At 45.7% G+C, this 18,561-nt stretch overlaps 3 protein-coding genes across 3 annotated transcripts in view; 2 read left to right on the forward strand and 1 right to left on the reverse strand.

The window, feature by feature from the left end:
- On the forward strand, nucleotides 1–1,612 carry LOC135392108 (uncharacterized). Its single transcript, XM_064622783.1, has 5 exons — nucleotides 1–96; nucleotides 272–368; nucleotides 423–500; nucleotides 640–759; nucleotides 823–1,612. Exons 2-5 carry the CDS (start codon nucleotides 287–289, stop codon nucleotides 951–953), a joined length of 411 nt encoding a protein of 136 aa, XP_064478853.1. The 5' UTR covers nucleotides 1–96; nucleotides 272–286; the 3' UTR covers nucleotides 954–1,612.
- Nucleotides 1,613–5,026: 3,414 nt separating this feature from the next.
- Nucleotides 5,027–8,798, reverse strand: LOC135392110 (THO complex subunit 4-A-like). The gene is made up of 5 exons (XM_064622785.1): nucleotides 8,472–8,798; nucleotides 7,757–7,903; nucleotides 7,544–7,691; nucleotides 7,232–7,358; nucleotides 5,027–5,395 (listed from the first exon to the last, which is right to left on the reverse strand). Exons 1-5 carry the CDS (start codon nucleotides 8,679–8,681, stop codon nucleotides 5,293–5,295), a joined length of 735 nt encoding a protein of 244 aa, XP_064478855.1. The 5' UTR covers nucleotides 8,682–8,798; the 3' UTR covers nucleotides 5,027–5,292.
- A 415-nt stretch (nucleotides 8,799–9,213) lies between these two features.
- The window catches only part of LOC135392105 (cerebellar degeneration-related protein 2-like), a 58,339-nt gene continuing 48,991 nt past the window's right edge, over nucleotides 9,214–18,561 (forward strand). Inside the window, exon 1 of the mRNA XM_064622773.1 lies at nucleotides 9,214–9,586. Within this exon, the coding sequence (XP_064478843.1) occupies nucleotides 9,490–9,586 (97 nt within the window). The 5' untranslated portion in view covers nucleotides 9,214–9,489. The remainder of the gene's footprint in view (nucleotides 9,587–18,561) is intronic.

The following is an 18,561-nucleotide window of genomic DNA, read 5'->3' on the forward strand; positions in this document are numbered from 1 at the left end:
TCCGCACTGTCATTGCTATCGACAACGCAAAATGGCTGCTGTCGTTTGAATGCAAAGTCCTCTTCTCGCCTGCATATCCGCATATTTGAGCCACACGTAAGTACTTTCAAGGAAGAAACCGATTTCTAATAACCGTCCTAATAGCAGTTTGTACGTAAAAAAAGCAATCTAGCCGGTTACGAAGCTGACAGTTTGAAACATTGACCGCGCTTTATGTGAACCGGCTTCTCCATAGTAGTAATAAAAGAAATATGATTCCATTGTTTTTCAGCGTCTAGAAGGGACCATGGAGACGACAGATCATCCAAATGTCAACAGTCCTTGCGGTGACTCTAGAGCGGATGATGACAAGTCTGCAATCCAAAATGGTACTCGAGCGTCCCATATTCTATACTTCACACGTGCTTCTTTTATCCATTCAGGGCCTACTGATAAACCGGCGGAAGATGCAGCTGCACAGGCGGACACCTCGAACGAATGCAACGGCTTAGAAGATAACGGTGAGCGCAAAAATGTCACCTGCTTTTCATGACTTAGTTGAAAGTCTCGCTTGCAAGTAACGAATGCGTAAGTTTCGTAGCCAATCAAATTCGTGTGTTAACGCGTATGTCCTAAATTGTCGAACATTGTACCTTCCAGACGAGGGTGACTCCGAAATCGAAGCTTCATTCAATGCAACGGGAACCATAGTAGACAAGGGCATCGATCAAGAACAGTCGGAAGACTGGGAAACGGAAATTAGCTCTCCCTGTTACGTTGGTAAGTGAAATGAAATGTTACGAAACGGAACAACAATACTGAGATGCTGCGTTTTCGTCTCAGTGCCACCCAAGAGATATCTGTATGGAAAGACAGTATTTGTGCCTTCGGACATTCACCCTGTGTCCATGAGGCGGAGGACTCCGTGGTTACAGGCCGTGGAGGGACAGTTTGACGACGCCGAGGATTCGTGACACACAGAGTCGCTGCCTAGACTTTTTATTTGTGATTGGGTAGACAAAATTTTGCCTCTCAAACAGGGTGGGACTCCGCACAGTGAGGTCGGCGAAAACATGTTTTCGGGGCAGAGAACATCCCAGACGAAATGGAAGGCGAGCTTTTCGGAACAAATGTGCAAGATAATGGGTACGATAAACACGTCCTGGTAGCGTTTTTTTGTCGTCTCGTGACAATTTTTGCACTGACGTGGTCCCGTAAGGAAAGGTTAAAACGGCACGCTCAAAAATTCGTCAAGTTATACCAGTCACGTATTTTTCATTTCACATTTCAATGTGACAAAGCAAGAATTGCTGAAGCGTCACAAGTTCCTACTATGTAACGAAATAATTATTTGCCTCTCGTCGTCGTTATGAGGTAGTTAGTGGTGCTAACTACTCCGTTGTTATGTCTCGTTTATGTGACCTCGGGGTAACTTTTTCCCCCGCAATCGACTTCACAAGCAACGATCGCCTGTTCTAAACGCTGTTCCCTTTTTTTACTGTTCCTCCACCAGATTTTAAGTGATTGCGAACAATTATTTTGTGTTGACTTTGCAATGCAGAGTTTTGTTGCTGCACGTGTCAATAAATCTCGCTTCGGTACAGCGAGGCACAGTGGCCTTTTTAAAGATGCAGTGGGGTGGAGCCTGTATTTTTTCTTTTTCTTTTTTCTGCAACAAACACAATAAGTTCCAGACTAAGGAACAGCAAACACAGGTGACCCGCAGTGAGTGCATGAGGCTTCAGTTCTGCACACCTTTAAAGTGTCACTACGAACTAAATCTTGTGCCTTGAGAATCCTACCAAAGTTTATGTTTCTGAAACCTTCTTGTCTCACTTTACATTCCTGCAAAACATTTTGGCTCTACAGGACGCGAAAGCTAAAGAGAATTAATTTTTATTTTTGAGAACTGCGACGCCACGTTATGCTCCGACGGAGCGCCCGGCTCTCATCTGGCAAAGTTGTTGCCCTTTCAAGTCTTCCGGAGGGGCTCACTTTTTGCACTCCGTGAGCGGAGCCCCATGTGACATACCGTCCCGCCGCTCCGACCTTGGAGAAAGCACAAAGGAGGGAGAAGCCACCTATTTTCCAGTCTTTCGATCAGCCTCACGTGATCCCCATTGCATTGTCCTGATGGAACAGGAGCCCCTTGAGGAGCATACCACATGGTTTAGCGTAGTAGCCACGTGTGTGTAGTCCACCTTTTCCTAACTCTATTCCCCTAGGGATTGGATTGGCTTGGAATGGAATTGGATTAGATGCAATTGGAATTTGCAATATTGGTAGATCCCTGGCCCGACAATCCAGAAGATGTCGGTTCGAATCCTTCAGCTGGCTAAACTTTTCGGCAACTTCCTTCTTTCTTCATTCTATGCCCTAGACCGGCGTTTCCCAAACTTCTTGCTCTGTCAGACCCCCCCAAAACCACCGAGAATCCATTCGAGAGCCCCCGTTAATTACGATTCATGTTGACATAAATAAGGGACGTGAAGAAAGAAAAGGAAAAACAAACAACGCACCGCCATGCAGGAAATGGGAAGGTAATATATTTCAGCATTCTTTAGCATCACAGTGTCACACGCAAAAAACTCGCACTCACCAAGACGGTCTTCGATCGTCGCGGACCCCCACGAACACTCTCGAGGATTCGCGGACCACACTATGGAAACTAGTCTTGGCTAGTCTTGACTATTAGCGTGGTCAGTGGTCCACGAGGAATTAGACGACACAACAGTTTCAAAATCAACTGGAACGGATGCGACCACCCTTTTAACTACCAAAGTCTTGCATGTTGGCAACCTCAGAGGGAGTACAGATCGTGTCATTGCTTCAGGGCACATCCTCACTTGACAGGCATCAGTGTTCCAGGCAGATGTGACAATCGCATTGAGGCCTATCTCATCTATCACTGCAGCATTACAATGTTCTCTCATAATTATGTGACACTCCTGCGTGTGTTCCTGATAGAGCATGCTGCATGGTTTTTATCAGTCCTTTTCCCTCAGTTATCAGCCGTAAATTGATATATATCGTGCGGCTCAACAGCAATGACATGATACTGCCTGAATGGATCAGTTGAATACAGAGATTGCTGGTTAAAACCCAGCAGTGCAGGTACTTACTGCCATGGTACAACTTGCTGAGGCACATCCAAATGGTACGTTAAAGGGCCACCGAACCAGATATTGTGTACCAGCATCATCATGTCCGTTCTGGACAAAATCTGCAGCACCAGAGCTCACATGATCCTCGGAGTTCCCGAAGGAAGGAAATTTGCAGTTTTTGGATCTGACCTTTTGCATAGAAACATGGCTTGTGTTGAGAATATGCAAAATCTAGTTTTAGGCCTATTCCAAACTGGTAAAAAGCGACCTCATTATGTCTTGTTGGATAAAGTCGTGTGTGCATTGTGTTTCCAATGCCCTGTCGAAGCAGATCGAAGGTTATTCTCAAAAGTAAATAGTGGGCAAGTTATTTGCTCATTCTCTTCATCGCCCAAAAGTTCCTCACAACTTAAAGTCAAGTAACTATGGTACGAGAGTTTTGTCTGGACAGATCAATGCCCTTTCCCACATCTCGGGCGGAGTGTGGAAAAAGTGATACAAGTATAAATCTTGTCCCGTGTGCCAGAAATGCGGTATATTTGATTCCACCGAGGGCACACACAAGCTAGCCAAGTTCAAACCGTACAAAAAAAAAGCACAATGTTTCACTTCATGCACACACTACATTTTTAGTGCAATATTACACCGCGGGCGGGGAAAAATATCCGGTACTGGTACTCTCCGTGTTCCGCAGTTTGTTGCAACTCACTGGCAAAGAGTGTGAAACATCACAGACTTCCAAAGCTTGGAATGCGTCATTGTGATACGGTTGAATTTTGTGATGTGGCCGCGCAGTGCAGGAAAGGACTGTGAGAGGTGTGCAAATTTACTCTCTTTGAACAGTGTTGCCTCCCGGTGAATACGCTCTGTGGAGCTAAAAGAATTGTGGGTTCCGATATTGTGAGCTCCGTTGTTTTATGGAGCATGATAATAGGAAAATGTATGGTAAGGCTTCGTAGTGCCCCTTTAAAGAGGCATGGAAGGAGCTAGAGCACTGCACCGGCCCGGCCCCAAGCCTGAAGAATTTCTAGGTTTCCTGGCCCTGGGCCCAGGTCCGGTCCGAGCCAGTGTTGCGGGCTGCAAAAGTTGGCCGTGGCTAACCAACAATGGGTTGACACAGGCTAGAACCCAACCTAGGCCCAATGTACAGGCCCGGCCCGGGACCACCATTACCATCATCGGGTGTGTCCCCTTGCAGACATTGCTTTACCTGCATTTTCCCTACTTGCATCAAAAGTTGCAGCCTGGAAAACTGTCTCTTGGAGATGCTAGAAGTTGTGCTTGACAAAAATGAGGGACTGAAAGTATTGGAGTTTGTGAGCCTTCACATCTTAGCCCTAGAGATGCAAAATTTCCGGAAATTTTGAATCGCTCGAAAAAAAGAAAAAGAAAAACGTTCTATCCTGTTTTTTTTTCTTCAAAAAATTGAAAAAAATGGAAACAAACGCGGTTACTGCTGAGTCGAAGCATTGCCGGCCAAACCACAGCATACAATGAGCTCGAAGCTTTAGTAGTGTTCATCCCGTAGGCATAAATGCAGAGCAGAGCATCCAATGAGATTGCTGTCTACTCAGCGATAGGTAATTAGAACAACCCATCCACTCCGACCATAACTCTGTCATTATGTGAACGCGATGGCGATTGCTTGGAGCGGCCAGACAGAGCTCTAAGTTGGTAGTTGTTGGCAGATTATAGGCAGTGTTGGTGGGTTGGAACACATCAAAGGCACGGAAATTTACTTTTTTTAGTTTTGTCGCCTGGAAATTTTGGGCTATTTTTCCAGAGACTACGAAAAAAAAAAAAAAAAAACTCAAATAACTGATTTTCCCCAAGAAATTTCCGTTTATTTTTTCGGGTCTTCGCATCTCTACTTAGCCCTAACTGTAAATTTGTTATCCTTTCAAGTAACCCGCCCACGGCAAGTTTAACTTGTACACCTGAAAGTCTTTTGGTGACCACTTTAATTTTCTTTATACACAAGCATGAATCGGGGACGTGGTGTTTGACAGAACGATGCTGGGAGGAGAGAGAGAAAAAAAAAGCTGCCGTGAGACTTTGGCAGACAACGAAAACAACGGGAGAAATGAGCTGATGTGATGAACGTTGCTAAAACAAAAACACTCCTTTCCGCGCTGCTATATCCGGCCTCTCCGGAGAATTGGAGGACGAAAACGTCTTCCCCAAAATGGAAAACCAGTCCGCAGTATCATCACTCCATCTTGTTCACGTAGGCGTCCAGCTCCGCATCGAGCTCTTCCGCGGTAGGAACTTTCCTGGTCATTCCGCCGCGTCCCCTGCCTCTTCCACGGCCCCTATGAGAACGGGCAGAAAGAGATTTGTTAGAACCTCTTCTGATTGCAGATAGGAATACAGTATACTTAGGGCCTGACTTTTTAGGGTTAAACCCGTATCCGCCCGATATTTACCCCCCAAACGAAATCTGTAAAATTCGGGTTTAACCCGAATCTACCCGAAAACATCCGGGTTGCGTGGCACACTCATAAGCGTGCATTAAAATAAAGTTTGATAACATTGCTAAACATTAGTTCCACGTTAAGACAAATTTTTATTAAACAATAAAAAATCACCCGAATACACCCGAATTCCTGACGAAAGAATATGCCGTAACGGGATTTAACCCGAATACACCCGAATTTTCCAATGAAAAATATCGCCCGATATTTACCCCCCGAATTTGGCCAAAAATAAAACCCGAAAAAGTCAGGCCCTAAATATACTCCCATTAAGGGGGAATCGCGTCTTCAGAAATCTGCGGGCGATTTTCGTTCGCGCAAGGCACGTGAGCACTCCAAACTATCATAATAACATTGGTACTGGCGTGTTCTCTTAGCTTTTCCCTAGTCAATGACGAATTTTTTAGAGGACAAGTCTGAGCCGTTGATTTTTAATAAATAGGGAGTGTCACACACTAAAATATCTGGGAATTCGGGCTCAATACAAATCAACGGATAGTCCTGGAATTCTACAAAATGTGTCACTGACAAGGGCAAAGCAAGGATAACACGCCAGTGCTTCTGTTTTTACGATATTTTACGCCGTTTCTGAGCGCTGTGCGAACAAAGGTTCTCTATTAATGTTACGAGCCTAAACTACGATTTGATTATAAGTGTAGCTACATGCAACTAAGCACATCTTGTGACGCTTTCCTCTACACAAGCATGGATGCAAGCAAGAACACAGACGCAAAACATTGCTGAACATACTGAGGACCCGGCCACTGAAATTAGCACGCAGCTGGACACTTGTCCATAAAGCGTTCCTTCGGAAGAGAAAGGCATTTTATCTGTCCAAGATTTGTGGCCAATGAGGCATTGGCTGTGATAAAACTCTGCATCACAAATCAAGAACGCAGCAACATGTGAAAGTGTTGCCGGAGGCCCTGTGATGGAACTGCCTCGAAGCGTTCTGGCGCAAGAAAAATAGAATTTTGGTGCAGCCTCGCGATCCGCCATTGAAGGGCTTCGGGCAGCATCGGTATACCTGCCGCTACCCCACAGTTTTGCAATCAGCCGGGATAATTCTAGTTTTAGCGACGTTTCTCTATGTAAGCCATCGGTCAACTGCCATTGCGTCTGCATTTTATCTAATCCTAATGTGTGCTTTTCTTCATGAAAATTGAGCATTAAAAAAATTGTGTCGCAATAGAAAAAAGGCTGAACAGCACCAGCAATTTCATCATGCCATCACAAGATGGCCGCTTTGTACACTGGAAAACCTAGAAATTAGCTGGAGAGGCTAGGCCACTACTTTGCTGCGCTTTTTGTTATTCTCTGTCCCCACGGTCGGCTGAGCTAGGGGACACTACTCTGCCTGTCACGGTTCATTCAGGTTTTAACAAACATCAAACTCTACTGACAACACGTTAGGGCAACTTGCTGCGGTGCGTTTGCTTTCTTGCGAATGTTAAAAGTATTTGTATTACAGAAAGAATAAACATGGCTGTAGAGGTATACGCACATTACATGTTGCATGTCTGCGGGTGTGGGTATAAATTCGCTCTCCTGTGGTGACCGTTTTGTACAAAAACACCGCAATATCCAGCCGCACTAAGTCTTGACACCCACAGCACATCCGAAATGTCTGGCAGCACGTACAATTCCCATCGCAAAAGTTGCGTATAAACAAACCTCATTCCTGTTCTTCCGCGCTGTCCCACTGGCTGCCCGCCACCTGCGCCGTAGCCAAGTCTGGACGCTGCGGATGGAGAAGACGCGAGCCCCGACCCGCTCACCAGTTCTATCTTCATCGGTCGACCTGAAACCAAGAAAAAGCCCCACCATCAACTTAGTTGACACGTCAGCGCATGCTACAGCCTACAGTCATTTTCCACTGTTTTGAAGGAAAATGGCATTTGGGAACATGCGTGAAATGCCATACACTAACAAACTGTGTGTAGGACAAGTAGCTAAAAGGACTGAACTGTCCGAGCAAAGGCATACCATCGAGCGGAACACCGTTGTACTGCTTCAACGCACGGGCTGCGTCTGCTCTGCGCTCAAAGACGACGTCCGCAGTCCCATGCGACCGCCCCGACCTATCGTAGTGGACTGCGGCCTTGCGGAGGGGACCAAATTCGGCAAATAATTCCTACGAGTGAATGAAACGACGAGTTAATCGACCAACTCCCGCCCAATCGTTCGCATCTAACTCACCTTAATGTCAGCGTCCGACACTCCGTAGTCCAGATTGGACACGAGGAGCTTGGCCACTGCAGCAGCTCCTCCACCGGCGACTGACCGACGGACAACTCCTGTTTCCGTGTACATGTCGTGCTGCCACCGGTCTGGCAACTCTTTGGGCTGCAAAGTCAAGGTCATTCATTGATTGCTTGATTGATTGGTTCATTCTGATGCGTCTGCTGAACAGAGTTAAACGCGACTTGTCACAATGGAACTAGCAAGATGTGAATGCCGACACGGCACTGCGTTTTGTGTTAATAAATAGGACTTTTAACAGCAAGTGCGCGTTTGCTAAATAAAGTCGGAAATTTCCTGACAGAACATTACCCACACATCAAAACGATGAATTGGAGTACATTCGTCCAGAAACTCCATATCTGTCGACAGCAAAACGGTCCTAACGCTAAAATCGACTTCATTTGCAATGAAATCATCATCTGGACTAAAGGTTCCCGCCATACACGGTGCAGCAACCCCCTTACTCAAACACTGGTATGCACCTTCCGACTAAGAAACACAGTCCGTCCGCACTACACGAAATGAGAACCTGTTGAGCCTCATAAAAGCCCTTAGTGACATCACAAAGGCTTATAAAGTGGCGGACTCATGGCAACGCTTGTGCATGATCAACGTGATCAACGAAACATATTTAAAAGTTTTGGAGTGTCGTAGAATCAGTATCACTTACCCTGGTGTAAGGTTGTGTGCGTACTCTTCCGCGGTTCGTTCGTGCTCTGATTGCACCTCCAGAAGAAAATCCACGTGTGGAACCGCGTCCGGCAAAAGTGCCTCTTCCCCGGGCTCCTCCACGACCGCCTCCACGGCCGCGACCCACTCGAAAACTGCTCCTATTTTGCTTGATGATGTCGTCTAACGACATGTCTATCTTGTCCGACATGGTTGCGGCAATATTTCCGGAGTACAATCGTCAAAGTAAAACCGTTACCGAACAACAGGCCGGCGAAAAACGATAGCTATGGCGGAAAACAAAATGAAGGAAGGGATTATGGGAAGGAAGGTAACCGTGCCGTGTCCTCCTTGCGGTTAAGTTTGAAACGAATTGAACGGCGAAATCGAAACCCCCCCCGTGGTCTCCGTGGTAGAAAGAAAAGGAAGCACAATCAATATTTTCTGAACAATGTACTCCATGTTTAACAGCTTATGTTGAAATTATATCAAATGTAAGCATCTACGGCGTCTGGAAGATAGTGCTGCCAGGGTTCAGATGGGTGCAGGATCAGGCCATCAGGGTTCAAATGACATATGAGGTTCTGATATACAAGTGTATATTTACATGTTTTTCACGAGTCACTGACCCCTACGTCATGCAGCACTTAAAAAAGCGAAATAGCACACCGGGTACGGGTACTGACATGAAATCACGAAATGTTTCTTTGGTCTGGCAACCAGTGAACGAGAAAAAATAAAATAAAAATAACGCTTCGTAGCAGACAGTTGTGTCTGCTCCTGTTTGTTATTACTGGCCATTCCGGCCCAGATAAATTTTAATTTCTCCCAGATATCGGCGCAGCTCATTGAAGTGTGGAGATGCCTTGAAATTCTTGCAACGGGGACACGTCGCGTGCACAGGAATGGAACGTACTACAACAATCCGAGCCTCTTTCGAGTGAAAGTGAAGTGATTGCTACCGTGAAACTGTGACATATTCGTCGGCGCCGTGTCCTTCTGCAATTACTGCGAGCAACATGAAGGCTGTGTCTGCTAACAAATGTGACTTGAATACGAAACCGTCGGCTACGACGGAAAATACCGCAGACAGTAGTCAGGAATGGTACGAAACGGGTAAGAAATTCTCGTTATTTAAACTCGCACGATTATTAATAGTAATAGTAGCCTTCGTTACATTGGAAATGTTTTAAACGGTGCTTTCTACGCTTCCTGAGTTGCTCAGGGGGGCACGAATCAGTGTGTGCTAACGCATCTTGCGTCTAAGTCAACATGACACGTTCTCACGACGTAGACATTTCGCAATCGGTTTCACGATGATTTTATGACCCAACCGTCAGTGTAGGAAGAAGTTAAAACAAACCAGATGTCTCGTTTCCCCAAGTCTTGAATGGCGCAAGGCCGCGCTTCTAACCTACATTAATCCTCAAGTACATCTCGCATATAGCCCTCGCTAAGTATAATTCTCTCTGCTCGACATTTTGTTTACCATGTACCGCATACGTTCGTTTGATTAGAGTGCATGCAAGTTATTTTTTGTCGACATTCAAAATCTGACCGTGTTGCCATGGAAACGGGAAGATATGTGAAAAATAGTCGATGGTAGAACAAGTTTGCAGAAGGAAAATTTATGCGTTTCCTTTTTTTTTTTTTTTCGATGTTTTCCTGAAGCTGCACGTCAGTCTCGCGCAACGCGAGGACGAGTTCGCCAGTGAGAAAAAAAAGAAGAAGACATATTTAAAAAAGAAAAGTAAAGATGCGCTCCGGATGTTTTCCTGGTAGATAGTCGTTCGGGAAACAGCATTTCTTCTTCTTCTTCTTTTTTTTTTTTTTTTTCACGTGCTTCTCTAATGACACGGTGGTGCGAATAATGGCACGAAACGAGCAGAAGAACGGGACTGGTTACGTCATCAAAACATCAGAGGGGAAAGTCACTGTCCGGGAAATATTTCCGTGCCTTGGTGGCGGCTTGCTTGGTGGTCTGGAGTCCGTGTTGCTACGCAAAAAAGGTTTTCCCGCTCTCTGCCGGTACATTGGTATAGGGCTTTCTGCTAGTACGTGACACAAAGTTCGTCTGCGTTAAAGTTAAGTAAATTTAAAATTTCAATTCAATAAATTAAAAGTTAAATTCGTCTGCATGCCATGCAAGGCTGCAAGTCATCATCGGGAATACAGCCAGGGAACAAAGGAGAAACTGTGTTGAGAGTTGAAATGCGGGCGTATTTGTATGAGTCTATATTCCCGTAACATGGGCATCGTAAAGCAGAAAAAAAAAGGACGAAAATTGGTGATCCTTCGAAAAAGAATGAAAAGAAGGCATTGCACCGGTTTAGAGAAATTGCAGTTTATGAAGCCACTTCAGTGACAACAGATTGCATTTCATCAATGAGTTTCACCCACACGAGCAATATGGCTGCCCCTTCACTGTGTATACGGACTCCGCAATCTGGATTGGCGTAGAGCGGTCACCTGATCTGCCTTCGTCATGGAGAACGGCGAACAGAAGAGGGGCGAGGAAGAAAGATGACACGCATGGCTGAGTCACTTCGCCCCAAAGTTATCAATATAAAAGATGGGTATCTGCGTCAATGGGAACCTACATTCCAAGTTTTCTTGCATTCGCGCAACATCCTCGCTTGCGGATAACGGTTTGAAATCCGCGCGGATAAAATGCGAACAAATCGGCGCGCCTGTACGGTGGCAGGGGATATCCGCATTGTATCCGCAAATAAGGATTAGTGTCCCTACGACTCGTCGTGGGCATTCTTCGTTCTCCGAACGCAGTAACCGCGGATGTGCGGATATACTCCATATTCGCGCGGATGCGGGTACATCCATTTCGACTAGCGCGGTTGCGGATCTCGCATGCGCGGTACCGTGCTGACGCGAATACTGTCCGTCTTTTCCGCGCTCACCTCTAGTAACACACCCCCGGGAAATCGGCAGCGGGAATACTGAAAAGCATCCGACTGTAAAATATGGCTGACATGAGACGGAGACATCTCCGCCGGGGAAGCGGCCGCGGGAGTGGTCACGTGCTCACGACAACCAATAGGGAGGCCCGAGGCTGACGTCAGAGTTCCACGGCCAAAGTTTGGGGCCAGCTTTTTTTCTTCTTCTTTTTTCCCTCAATACTCCGGCGTGCGATACAATAGGTAGTGAATCACACTGACATCAAAGCGTCAAAACCACTTTAACATTCACACAATGGCTGCCCTTTGTCAGTGTAACTAACACAAACGGACGTCTCCTTGAAAAGTGTCCCTGTAAAAAGTGGTAGCGAGGGTGAACAAAAGTTACGTGCTCTGTGTAAAATTCTCACAAACGAACACGCAAATCACGCGAATGTAAAGCGCGAACACGCAAATCGTGTGAAGATCTCCGTTATGAGAGGGAAACACCCTCCCCGACTCCCATACCGGAAGTGAGGAAGGAGCCCAAATGAATTGATGCCAGTTGTTCTTACTTTTCTGCTTTTCATTCACAGTTTTTCTCGAGGGTTCCTCGTGCTGCTGAACGTCGCCGTAAACGTCCAATTCACCCAACACAGGTGCCTTGTTCGCCGAGCGATACCATATTTTTTTTACTTCTGTTTAGCGTACACATACACACACAAAAAAATCATATTGGGAACAAAAGGTCGACAAACTGCGAGCTATCAAATTTCGTAGCTCCGAGGCCGAGAAGTGGTCATATCGCTTGTAAAATGAACTGGGAGATCCACTCAGTGGTGTGCTGCCCGTGGTCCTTCCTGCACTTTGGTGTTATTTGTTTAGCGTTAGTCCCGCTGACGATATTGAATTTTATTTAATATTTTATGAATTTTTACAGCACCGAGTTGTTGCACTTGAGCAGAGTCCCTTATGTGGCGTGTGGTTCTTATTCTAGGAAGGTATAAATATAATGACAGATTCATTCATTCATTCATTCAATTCAATTCTATTCTATTAGGTACTATTCTGTTTTATCTTACTTTATTTGCTTGTACCCCAGATACAACTTGACAGGAAATTATAGTGATGGAGGAGCCAGAGGGAAACACCCCGTTGAAGGCTCCTTCCTGAAAAGTGCTTTAATTACATCAAGAGCATAGATCATAAATCATAATACAAGAAAATACAGTCCAGGAAACAAAAAAATGGTTGTACGTGACAGGAACCGTAAGTAGCCTATCAGGAACCGTTAATTACCAAAACATTTTTTACTTGTCCCCTAAGAGATGAATAAGAACATATATTTTTTTTATATCAGGCGGCTAAGGGTTCCAATCACATACCCAACGAAACGAAAATGATAGCCTATCGTAGTTTGTACTGATCTTCGGTAGATTCAACATTCCACTTGCTCCTGCCCTATAGTAGGCGAGCTTGAATTAAAATTGCACAAAAAAATATTTTGGGCAAAGTTAGATTAAGTTTTAAAATGCGGTAAGTCCAACTAAGAACGCTATACGTTATCATGTCGTGGACACTGAGAATATGAGTATCACGATATGAAACGTGAGGTAAATAGGGCAGAGCATAGAAAATCTTGATGGCACGGTTTTGTAACACTTCGAGGACACGTAAGTGGGTCTTTTATAAGTAATACCTCACACAGAAGAAGAGCAACAAAATTGAGATTGATCTCCGGGCTCGGTGCGGTGAAAGATGAAAGTCACTGAAAAGGTTAGCCAGCTGTAGGGATCGAACCCACATCTTCTGGATTGCCGGTTTGATTTGCCGGTTTGATTTCGTTGATTTCTTAGGCAATTTGAGGCTTGTTTGTATCTGTCCCCTCTATGTTGTTCCAGCCTCAGAACATCAGTTTATCTCTTGTTCGGTGCGGTCGTTGCTATGGGGACACACTCCCAAATCTGGCGGAGGCGGCTTTTATTTATTTTGTATTTATTTTTGCCACTCAGTTTCGAACATGGCTTTTATCGCTGCATCTATCTAACTAGCATTGCTGGCTTCTCACCTCCCATTGGACTAAAACTATAAGAGTTATTGCCCGTGTTAACGAATACCGTTACAATTTAACCGTACAGCGGTAAAAGTCAGTGCAGTTTTACGACTGAGACATTCCATGTTTCTGCAGCGTTTCTAACGCGCACTCGAAACATAAAATCCTATATCTTGGAAGGTTTACTGTGCTGGCCTGTTTCTCATAGAGCACTCGTAAAATGAAAGAGTCTGTTGCTTAAAACGTAGAAAGAGGGGGGCACATAAAATCGAGACGCTCTACTTCCTGCTTTAAGCTCAATCTTGCAAACTTATCGCACTCACTTATATATTATCCGGAAGTTTGTTTGTATTTTAATTCGCTTCCTACTCGCCAGTTTAACCCGCGAGACGTCTGACGAGGAAAACGAAACCGAAACAATTTCCGGTCGCTCTGGAACTTCAACGAGCCACTAATGTGACGAAGGAGAATAATCGAGGAGCTTGTTGCGAGCTTTATTTTAGTCGGTGTTGTATACATAGCTGTGCTATACTATACTAGCGCTGCTACCGTATTCGCTACCTTTTTCAGTAGCGGAGTAGCGATTCCGTTATATTTTATGTTCGTAACGGAAACAGTATTTACGCTACAAAATAGGTAGCGACGGACTCTTTCTCCGCTACCGCTACTTTTCATGATATGGAAGGCGTGGAACATAGGGGAAAAAAAAGAGAGATAACGACGAAGCAGGTTTTTGCTCGTTAAATTCCTTTTAGTTACTTGTTAGTAGTGAGTTATCCAGACCCCATAACACCCCCCTAACACCCCTCAAATGTTCAGTGACACCCCCCTAACTTTTTCACCTGTGTACCCCCTACAGGGGGTGCCCTTGCGATTTCAGCGTTAGACGCATGTCGGTATAATATGTTAAGCTGTAATGACGTAACTATAATAATGACCTCCCACCCCCAATTTTTCCGAACACCCCTCCATGCTTTGGATTCTGGATCAAGCACTGCTTGTTAGTCAGCAGACTGATATGACGATCTTCATCAATTTCACTAACTCTCTTTAGCTAACCGCCATCAAATATTCGGGAATATAATTAGTGCTGCGCATTTTCAAACTTTTTACGCTCACATTTGCGAAACACAAGGGTATACGAGCTACGAAGTTAATTTCCATCATACAATCAGCTGCAAAACTAGTGTGAGCGTGTTTATAGCACGTTTGGAACTGTGTTTTGCAACTTTATTGTTCGGGGCACGTAAACAAAGTGTCGTGTTATTTGGAACATGAATACGGAAATATCTCGGGAACGCAACAAGATATCGTCGGAGTCATTGCTCTCCAAACGTATGCCGCCGACTTTGCTTGTGTCGCAGTGAAGCATTTCTGACAAGCTAAAGTTACGGGTACAGCTTGGGACAAAATTCTACGGAACACCATGGTGTCCCATTTCTTAATTGCAGTGATATCCTAGCAGCAAACAGGATCGCACACACGTACTGAAAGATAGATAGAATAGCCAGTCACTCGTTTCTTATTCGATTTCTTCCATGGTAGCTAGCAGGGGACAGCTCCAATAAAGAAATGCTCCAACGCCGTATATCCCGTGAACTTTTGTCCCTAGCTTACACAGGTTGCCGAACGCGATCTAGTTATTTGATCACATCAAATACGCTGCACTCTTGGTACTTGAGACACATAAAATGAATAAATAACATCGTTAGGAAGACAGTGTATGCCAACATTCTTATTAATGCTCTTTGCACACTTGGACATTCGGCAAAAAGATGCCTTCGGTAAGGTGTTGCCTGGTTTTAGCGGATAGAAGTGGCGGCATAGTCTTTACGTTATTTTTATTTTGTATCGGTATCGCGTTACTTTTTGAAATTTGTAGCGACGCTATAGTATCGCGCTACCTTTTCGTGAAGTAGCACGTAGCGGTATTCCGTTACTTCGTTTTGGCAGCGGGTACAACGCTGATTTTAGTAGACGACAATCCGAAAGTAAGCAGTAGTAGTTACTGACCGGCGGCATCGCCGATCGTTGCTGGTAGCCAAGGTCGTGCTGAACACTGGGAGATAGTGGGTTCGAATCCTAGCACCGGCTGTGCCGTCTGAGGTTTTCCCTGGGTTTTCCGAAGGCTTTCCAGACGAATGTCGGCACGTACAGTTCCCCCTGAAGTCGGCCCAGGACGAATACTAACCCCCCTGTCCTCCACTCCTTCCTACTGTCCTCTCTCCATCTGTCCACATCTGTACGCCGCTCATAGCCATAGTTGCTTCGCGGTGCTAACACGCAAAAAAAAAAACGTAGTTATGTTACGGGCGATCGACTGGTGGCGACGCCCAACGGCTGTACGTTGAAAAGAAATTGACAAAAAGGAAAACTGCTACTACTACGTCGACATAGCGGCAGAAGCAGACGATTAAGCCAGAAGACTGACTTCAGCTACGGCACCATAACGCCTGTTCTAAATTCGTGATGTTATCACGGATGGCCGCACGGTGGCGACACGTGACCGCGCGAGACAGTTTCCAAAGGGAATACGCGGACCTGAACCTGTTGAAAGTAGCGAGATAAATAACAGAGCATTCCGCACGCAAGACGAGTCTTAACGTGAGGTTTCTCCTCGTTTTATTCGAGCGTTAAAAGCAGAAGACGCGTATGTTAGTTCTTAAACTCTCGTAGCATCTTCACGGATGACCGCACAGCGGCGTCGAAATCGCGGGAAAAAACGAAACCGAAACTATTTCCGGTCACTTCTCGGAACGCAGTCTTCTGCAATCTAGCGCCCCATTTGGGCAGACGACCCTCTGCGTTAACCCTAAATCTGCGGATTTTGCACGGATGGCCGGCGCTGTGGCGTGTCGTAACGGTTCTAAAAGGCGATGCATAATGGAATTTCCGTGCAGGCGAATCGGTAATCAGTTTGTTTTCATCCTGCGGAGAAAAGTGAGGTTTTGTCGTGACCGTACGAACCTCTTCCACTCTGACCTTTGATGGTTTTCCGTGTCACATTAGCGGCTCCGATGGTTGGGCGTGATAATGGGAGAGGGGAAAAAAAGAAAGGGTGCTGCGCGAGGTCGCTCGTGTTTTGAAAAGTGTGCTGATGAGATCGAACAGGCAGGATGACACCTTTCTCACGGTCGTGTTGGGTTTGCCGTGGCGCACAAAAAAAGTAGTCTCGCATTTAACAGGTTCCACTTAACTTAGTTTTGTTACGCGAGGGGGACAGCTTAGAGGGAGAGTATACGCTATGAACGATACCGCTGTATGTGGTTTCTTTTGTAGCAACACCTGACTTTGAAGTGTATGTATACTGGGTGTATCCAGGTTAAGTAAACTCGCGTTTGCGCACGGGACGCGTTGCTTGCTCACAGAACGAACTTCCGGTGGCGCACGACGACGTATTTTTGCGATTAAAAAATCGTGGTAACCAAGCTCTGTGTAACAAAAAAAATATAGCCGCCCCAGTGTTTTATTCAGACCCCCCTACACTCCCCAACACCCCCTCAATTGTTTGGCGACACGTCCTATAACATAGCACAGTAAAATCCCGAGCTTGAGGGAAATACGAAGAACGACAACAACAACAACAACAGTAACAATAACTTTATTGTGAGATGATGAATGGGGAGTTCCATCGCCAGGGGTGGTACTCTACCCCATTGCTGGTGGTGGTGTGGGGAATGAAATTGTAGCGACCCGATCACCATCGGCATGATCTCCTTGGACCGTCGCGTCATCACTCCTTTGCAGGGAACGTTTCTCGTGACTCCTTGTTTATAGCAATTTGCTAAGAAATAATGAGCCCCTTCACAATAAGGATCGAAGCCCTATGGTGTCCAGAAAGGTCTAAAGAGCTCTGAGGGCAGAGCCTTGGTGGGCTGCAACGACACGACACGAAGGACACGATACGAGCCTAACGTGCTAACTTTTTTTTCCTGTGCACCCCCTACAGCGGGAAGAGAAGGATTGCTATGTAGCTTTAGAAGTATGTCGGTATAATGATGCATTGAGGCAGTGCTTCCCAAACTCTGCCACCCTGAGACCGAGAAAAAAAATAAGACATCGCCCCCCCCCCCCCCCCGAGCTTTTCGCGATGCCAGAAGCCTTCCGATTTCAGTGCTCGTACAGTAACGCAAGACTGACGCCTAAATACGTACAACAGTAGTAGCCCAACAGCACAATGTACTGAAAGCAGTAGCCCAACAGCACAATGTACTGAAAGCAGTAGGGGTGGATGGGAAGGTGGAAGGCCTTGAACAGGTACCCAAGCAGCACGACGTACTGAAAGTCGAGTGCAATAGGGGTGGACGGTATGTATCTTATCAATGTTCTTTAGTGTTACGAGTCTGTTCAAGGCTTTCCAGCTACCATTTCACCCCTATTGCACTCGACTTTCAGTACATTGTGCTGCTTAGGGAAACTAAAGAACATTGATAAGGGCACACACCGTCCACCCCTATTGCACTCGACTTTCAGTACATTGTGCTGCTTAGGGAAACTAAAGAACATTGATAAGGGCACACACCGTCCACCCCTATTGCACTCGACTTTCAGTACATTGTGCTGCTTAGGGAAACTAAAGAACATTGATAAGGGCACACACCGTCCACCCCTACTGCACTCGACTTTCAGTACATTGTGCTGCTTGGGGAAACTAAAGAACATTGATAAGGGCACACACCGTCCACCCCTACTGCACTCGACTTTCAGTACATTGTGCTGCTTAGGGAAACTAAAGAACATTGATAAGGGCACACACCGTCCACCCCTACTGCACTCGACTTTCAGTACATTGTGCTGCTTAGGGAAACTAAAGAACATTGATAAGGGCACACACCGTCCACCCCTACTGCACTCGACTTTCAGTACATTGTGCTGCTTAGGGAAACTAAAGAACATTGATAAGGGCACACACCGTCCACCCCTACTGCACTCGACTTTCAGTACATTGTGCTGCTTAGGGAAACTAAAGAACATTGATAAGGGCACACACCGTCCACCCCTACTGCACTCGACTTTCAGTACATTGTGCTGCTTAGGGAAACTAAAGAACATTGATAAGGGCACACACCGTCCACCCCTACTGCACTCGACTTTCAGTACATTGTGCTGCTTAGGGAAACTAAAGAACATTGATAAGGGCACACACC

This window comes from Ornithodoros turicata, chromosome 4, assembly GCF_037126465.1.
Source record: "Ornithodoros turicata isolate Travis chromosome 4, ASM3712646v1, whole genome shotgun sequence".
NCBI classification, from domain to species: domain Eukaryota; kingdom Metazoa; phylum Arthropoda; class Arachnida; order Ixodida; family Argasidae; genus Ornithodoros; species Ornithodoros turicata.